The 7,083-nt window shown below is 44.7% G+C and overlaps 1 protein-coding gene across 1 annotated transcript in view; it reads right to left on the reverse strand.

Moving 5' to 3' along the window:
• Positions 1-1,610: 1,610 nt before the first annotated feature.
• LOC310869184 (retinoic acid receptor alpha-B-like) overlaps positions 1,611-7,083 on the reverse strand; it is a 39,053-nt gene continuing 33,580 nt past the window's right edge. The window contains exons 6-9 of the mRNA XM_083779794.1: positions 6,094-6,298; positions 5,074-5,141; positions 3,956-4,046; positions 1,611-3,464 (exon numbers count right to left, since the gene is read on the reverse strand). Coding sequence (XP_083635920.1) covers positions 3,124-3,464; positions 3,956-4,046; positions 5,074-5,141; positions 6,094-6,298 — 705 coding nt within the window. The 3' untranslated portion in view covers positions 1,611-3,123. The remainder of the gene's footprint in view (positions 3,465-3,955; positions 4,047-5,073; positions 5,142-6,093; positions 6,299-7,083) is intronic.

A 7,083-nucleotide genomic window follows, 5' to 3' on the forward strand; every position in this document is an offset into this window, starting at 1 on the left:
TCCCCTGTCCTTGAGACCTTGACATGAAGAGGTTTGAGAACCACTGTTATAGCAACATATGTTTTCCAGAAAACCGTTTACAGATTTAGAATGAGCCTCAGGTCTTAATATAATAGGTTAACACAATAATGTCCCCAGCAGTACGCTGTGGTTCACAAGAGCCACAAACAGTCACTTTTCATTGGGGAATTATCATGCCTGAGTTACACCTACCGGTAGTTGCGTGTGATTGTGAATTTGTGCGAAATGTAAATAGCTGATCTACAAGCTAAAAAAAAAAACTTGTAGATCGGCTATTTTCAGTAGATTGAATCAGGCTTAGTTTAGGGCCCATGTGACACTCATACCTGGCTGAATAGATCAGCTAGCTCAGCTGTGGTCTGGAGCAGTGTTTCTCAAGCTGCGGTCCCAGACACCAAATTGTGTATGCCAAAGATCACAGGCGTGGGGCCTTGTCCGTTTTGAGGTAGACAAACAAAAAGTTAACTCACTTTCCTGACAATAAAAAACAAAACAAAAAAAACATCCTCGCTTTCATCCACCGTGACTCATGTGATATAATTAGTCCAACTCCTCATACAGTCATTGCAAAGTACAGTAATAACATGTGTTGTTTAATTGTCTGAGAAACGTGCGTGTGTGTCCGTGTGTGCATGCCTGCCTGTGTGTGTGTGTGTGTGTGTGTGTGTGTGGGGGGGGGGGGTCTCAGCTGTTGGCAGGTGTAAGAAGGCGGACTCCAAGGACCAAAGATTGGGAAGCACTGGTCTGGAGACCCAATGAACGATTAATATACTAACAGGAAACTATCTGTGATCTGATCTGGGTCTTTGGGATGGGTGTCGAGAACCACTTGTGAAGAGTAAACATGTCACTTGCACATTTTGTTAACACATTTCGGTGAACAACACTGGAGACATGTGAGTGATGCCCTTTGTGCAGCGTGCTAAGTGTGTTCGTAAAACGGTAAAAGGCAGAAGTAAGAAAGATAAACCGACTTGTCGGTTTCGGTGATCAAAATCCACAACGAGAGCTAATCAAAACAGACAGTTTTACGACTCTGGGTGTGTGTGCGAGTCGCGTTATCTCCAAATAACTGCTTTCACTTTGACAAGAGGTGACAAGATGCGCTTTTGTCTGTGTGCACAAACTGAATCTATATCAATTGTAATATATATTCAACTGGACACAACAACAACAAAACAAGCCATTGTGAAGAAAGGAGAGAATAACAGAATTAGAAGGCACCTAGTCTCTGGAGCCAGACCGTTGGCTCACACAACTTTAAAGGGCTTACAGTCTACTGTACCACCACCTCTGTGTAATATATTATATTATTAAAATGAGACCGGAGTGAAGCGGGTGTCTACTGTACCACCACCTCTGTGTAATATATTATATTATTAAAATGAGACCGGAGTGAAGTCTCCTGTACCACCACCTCTGTGTAATATTTTGCAGTTGCGCAAATGTGTCCTAATGTAAATCAAATTAGTCGAAGCCTATACGGCTCGCTGCTTAGTAGAAAAGGAAATTCAAAAATATATTTTTTAAAGTTTTGAGCACTACTATGGTAATATAGCAACCCGTTTTTCAGAAAACTCTTAATTTTTAGAAGACATCTTTTAAGAATTGGCCTCAGGTCTTCTTAATGGGTTAAAATATGTTTTAAAATATATTTTAGTGAACACAAATGATGGACAGGTGACAGCTTCCGCCATCTGCCTTCAGGGAGAGCAGATGATTACAGTTACAGACTCTTAGCGTAGCATTCAAAGATGATGAAATGGTGGTCTGGCTTGAGAGACTAGAAGGCACCTAAACCATGGAGGTGAGCTACCTGATGGACTTCCTTGTAACAAGTGAATGAAATGTATATACTGTATTGTACTGTGCATTTGGGCCATGGCCTTGTTTTTCCCCATATATATACAATATATTTCACCTTCTCATATACTTTACATGTTTTGTTTATTTCATAATTTCTTTTTTCTTCTTTTTTTTAAATTGGAAACGAAACCTTTGAGTAAAAGTAGAGGAATGTTGTTTCCGACAACGAAGCTGTCCGTCATTCCTCTTCTAGACAACATCCATTCACTGACTGTATGAGGCCTGCTTTACGATTGGCTGCGTGCTGTGCAGGCAGGAACACAGAAAATAGCGGATCTACAAGCCCAACATTCTAGTGGTCTTGTAGATCATCTATTGTTCCGCGTATCACCGCGGCCGGCACGCGACCAAGTATAACAGGGCTTTAACTATGTACAATTCTGTATGCGCAGAAACTGTTCCACTTAAAACGCCACGTGCAGGGGGGCCTTCCAGCTCTCCGTCGAACTGACCAGTACAACCAGTCCTCGAGGTCGCAATGGGAGCTCTCAACCAGCCCAGTGCAGCCCTCTGTCCACCTCAAACAGGACTGTGGACATTTGGGTTCTGGAGTTTATCAGCAAGGTGGGAAACCGCCACTTTTCCCCCCACTATCCACACACACACACACACACCTCATGGATTTACCAGCCACTTGTTTGATATGTGACCATCTTTAACGGTGATCTTGTACCGTAACCGTGAAGGGATCTCCTCATTGTAGACGGTAAAAAGTTTGAACACACTTTATGGACTAAACTGGGGTCTGGAAAATGATCCACCCGGGTTCACAACACTCCACACGTCCATCCCAGAGAATCGTCACTTTACTCCGGCTTCTAGTCAGGTGCTGTATATGAGGTTGAGATCATGACACGTCCAGCGCACGTCAGAATAAACGCCAACAAGAGAATCAGTCGACTGTGGAATTGTTCAAGCACGACCGTTTCCAGTGTCACAGTTCCAACGTGTATAGCATCAACAGTATTTTGAAGTAGGGTTGACATCAACCCTTTCCGGAGGTGCAAGTCCCTGGTTCTCCCTGACTGTGAGCCCGCTCCGGATTCTGGTCCAGTTTTTTATTTCATTTTTTTTCCAGTGCCACGTGTCTTCCAGACTACAGGTCGTATGGGGGAAACGTATTGGTTCTAGTTCAGTTCAGCCCAGGGCTGCGTCTGGGCTGGTGCTCTGGAGAAGGTTACATGTGTTTGGGCGTGCGTGCGTGCGTGCATGTATGTGTGTGTGTGTGTGTGTGTTTCAGGTGGATGATGACGGGGTGGTGGAAGGAGAGGGCGAGCAGGGCACCGAGCTGGGGCTGGGCGAGGAGGAAACGGGTCCGGGCGACGGGCTGGAGTGGCGGTTTCCGGACTTGGTTTTTTCGCGTTCTCCTCTCACTCCCTCCTCCTTTTTTCCTGCTCCCTCCCCTCCTCCTCCTCCTCCTCCTCCTCCTCCTCCTCCTTCCCCCTTCCCAGCTTTCCCGCCCTTCCCCCCGCCAGCCCCCTGCCCTTCCAGGCCCTCCGAATTCTCCAGCATCTCCTGGATGAGAGGAGGCATGGAGCCTGGGATCTCCATCTTCAGCGTGATCACCCGCTCCGCTCCTGGACCAACGACGGAACCAATGGAGAGGGAAAAGAAAGTTATTAACCCATTCTGACCTGAGATCAGATTCATACGAGGTTTCCACCGGACACACACTGGTCTGATTAACCCATTCTGACCTGAGATCAGATTCAGACGAGGTTTCCACTGGACACACACTGGTCTGATTCACCCATTCTGACCTGAGATCAGATTCTATAAATGTCAGTCGTTCTTTGATTTTTTCAAAAATAGCAGACCTACAAGCTCGTAGCGCGCCACTCGGTGGCGCGCTATGAGCTTGTAGATCTGCTATTTTTCAATAGCTAAAGCATAACATGATGCTAACACCAAAATGGGTGAAACATAAATGGGTGACTGTGTGTACTGTCAATATGTGTGCGTGCGTGCATGTTATAACCCCATTGGCTACAACAGTACAACGCTGTCAGCGCGGCAAAACTTGTTGACAGAAGTGAAGAAATGATTGAAATTCCCATGCATATCTCACCCTTCACACTGATGCTTCTGAGGTCGGTAATCTTCATCAGCATCTTAGGAAACATGCTGGGTTTGTCAGGCCTCCGCCTTCTCACGTAGATCTGCACAGATACATATTATTAGCCCTTAGATTTAGAACATTGAACATGGCCTGGGCCGTGGCTCAGCGGTCCAGGCAGCTTGGCTGGTAATCCAGTCTGGCAGTGTGCCGCGGGTTCGACTCCCGATCCCGACGGCCTTTACTGCATGTCACTCCCCCCATCTCTCTCCCCATTTCCTGTCAGCCTACTGTTTGTCCCTCCATAAAAAATATAAAATAAAGGCGAAAGCCACAAAAAAAACATAAAAAAAAGAACATTGAACAAGTGCTCTTCAGTGTAACATAGAAGCAAAAAAAAAAATAATAATAAAATAAAATAAAGTTCTACTCGAGTGTGGAAACGTGTCAACAGAGGGTCATCCTCTGTTGCCTTGCTGAAATAAATAGATTGCATTTTTCACCTGAAGACGGAGGAGTGCCTAAGTTACTGTTTTCCCTATACAGTCTGACTCACCAAAAGCAGAACATCATTATTTGTTTGCTTCTATCAACATCTTCTTTAGCGATTTAGTCTATCACTCCCTTTTTCTAATAATCAGATAATCGATATGTATAAAATTGCTAATTTGGAATGTAATAATGCCAAAGAGTTGATAGCGCAAGAGCAAAAACATGTAACTTCAGGGATCGATTCACAACAATAATTCTGTTTTCTATCGATTCACAACAATAATTCTGTTTTCTATCGATTCACAACAATAATTCTGTTTTCTATCGATTCACAACAATAATTCTGTTTTCTATCGATTCACAACAATAATTCTGTTTTCTATCGATTCACAACAATAATTCTGTTTTCTATCGATTCACAACAATAATTCTGTTTTCTATCGATTCACAACAATAATTCTGTTTTCTATCGATTCACAACAATAATTCTGTTTTCTATCGATTCACAACAATAATTCTGTTTTCTATCGATTCACAACAATAATTCTGTTTTCTATCGATTCACAACAATAATTCTGTTTTCTAGACTAATAAACATTTTCACATTTTTTCCGATTCGACAAAAAACTCTGTCCGACCTTCAGGGCTTCCAACAACGGCTCCTGCAGAACGTCCACCTTGTCGGACTCCTCCAGGTCCTGACGGTCTGCACGAGCACGCACGCACGCACGCACGCACGCACGCACGCACGCACACACGCACACACGCACACACGCACACACGCACACACACACACACACACACACACACACACACACACACACACACACACACACACATTTTAGTATTATGAAAAACAACGTCATGGCATTCAATATGGTGCTAGAAGTAGCGTAGCATCTCAGTGTAGAAATGACCAGGTCTGTTCTCACACACCGCCATATTGTGATAAGTTGCAGTGCAGATGGTGCTTAATTGACAGTTTGAAACCAAGTTACTGAGAATAAGAACTTAGGGAGTTTATGCATGAACATAGTTCACCTGTATGTGCAATTTCCTAAAGATAACCTGATGAAGGATCCTATTATTGTTCAGGGAACTAGAGCGGTGCCCGTCGGGGCCTCTACAGCGCTGTCCGTTGGGCACTGGCCTACTTGGAACGATGCAAGTTGGAAATGCATGGCCCACCCAGATATTATGTCTGTGTCCCTATATGGAGTCCTTTGTCAGCCATGCCCAAATATGGAGTCTATGCAGACGTCAGAATGATGTCAGAACAGGCCAGCTCCATATATGGACAGGGCAGGGGCGTACACAGGGCTTAAAGCCAAAAACAATCCCAAGACTGCACTGATCTCATTAAATGACCCCTATGAGATCCTCAGGACTGAGAACTTTAAGCCCTGCGTACAGACATACACACACACACACACACACACACACACACACACACACACACACACACACACACACACACACACACACACACACACACACACACACACACACACACACACACACACACACACACACACACACACACACACACACACACACACACAGAGACTTGGTGCATTTATAGTTACATTAGACAGCTGGTAAAATCCCAATTCTCTTTTTTTTATGACATTGCCAATTTGCCAGCCAGGTTGCAGTACCTCCACAGAGCAGGCAGATGGCACTGAGCAGTCCCGTCTCTGCGTCGTCCATCTCCAGAGGCAGCAGCTGGTTGGCGAAGGAGAACACCAGGTCTGTGAGCGGGCCGAAGCCTGCGTTGTGCATCTGGGTCCGGTTCAGGGTCAGGCCGTCCGAGAAGGTCATGGTGTCCTGGTCCGGGGTGTAGCGGGTACAGATCCGCAGGATCTGGGATGGGGACGACAAGGGACAGAGTAGAATCAGTGTTGGGAGATTCTGTGCGGAAAAACAAGCAACCTTAACCCATTCTGAACGGGCACCCATTTTGGTGTCGGCATCATGTTATGCTTTAGCTATTGAAAAATAGCAGATCTACAAGCTCATATCGCGCCACCGAGTGGCGCGATACGAGCTTGTAGGTCTGCTATTTTTTTTAAATCGAAGAGCGACTGACATTTTTAGAATCTGATCTCAGGTCAGAATGGGTTCATCAGACCAGTGTGTTGTCCAGTGGAAACCTGGTATGAATCTGATCTCAGGTCAGAATGGGTTAACCCATTTAGACCGGAGGACGATTCTACCAAAATGTCTTCTAAATACTAAATGTTTCTATGTCAGTGGTTCTCAAACATTTTCATGTCAAGGACCCCAGAAATCTGATGAAATTGGCTGCCGACCCCCATCTGAAAATATGTTGTTCCAGGGACCCCCCCCCCCCCCCCAGAAGCAAAGATTTGAGTTAAAAATAATAATTTCGAGGCCCCCCCGAGGGGTCGCGACCCCCAGGTTGAGAACCCCTGCACTAGGACACGTTAGAAACTTATGGATGGCTTGGGTTAAGTGCAATTACACACTGTACACATCACATCACACAAGACAATTTGACACAATGGAAAAATAAATAAATAATAAAATAAATTCAGAAACAAGCCCAATAACCTGCAACCCACAAATAAAATGTACAAAAAAGCAACTTAAAAAAAACTAAAAACTAAAAAAAAAACAAGCCCAAA

Source organism: Protomyctophum parallelum (genome assembly GCF_964188405.1).
Source record: "Protomyctophum parallelum genome assembly, chromosome: 13".
Taxonomy (NCBI): domain Eukaryota; kingdom Metazoa; phylum Chordata; class Actinopteri; order Myctophiformes; family Myctophidae; genus Protomyctophum; species Protomyctophum parallelum.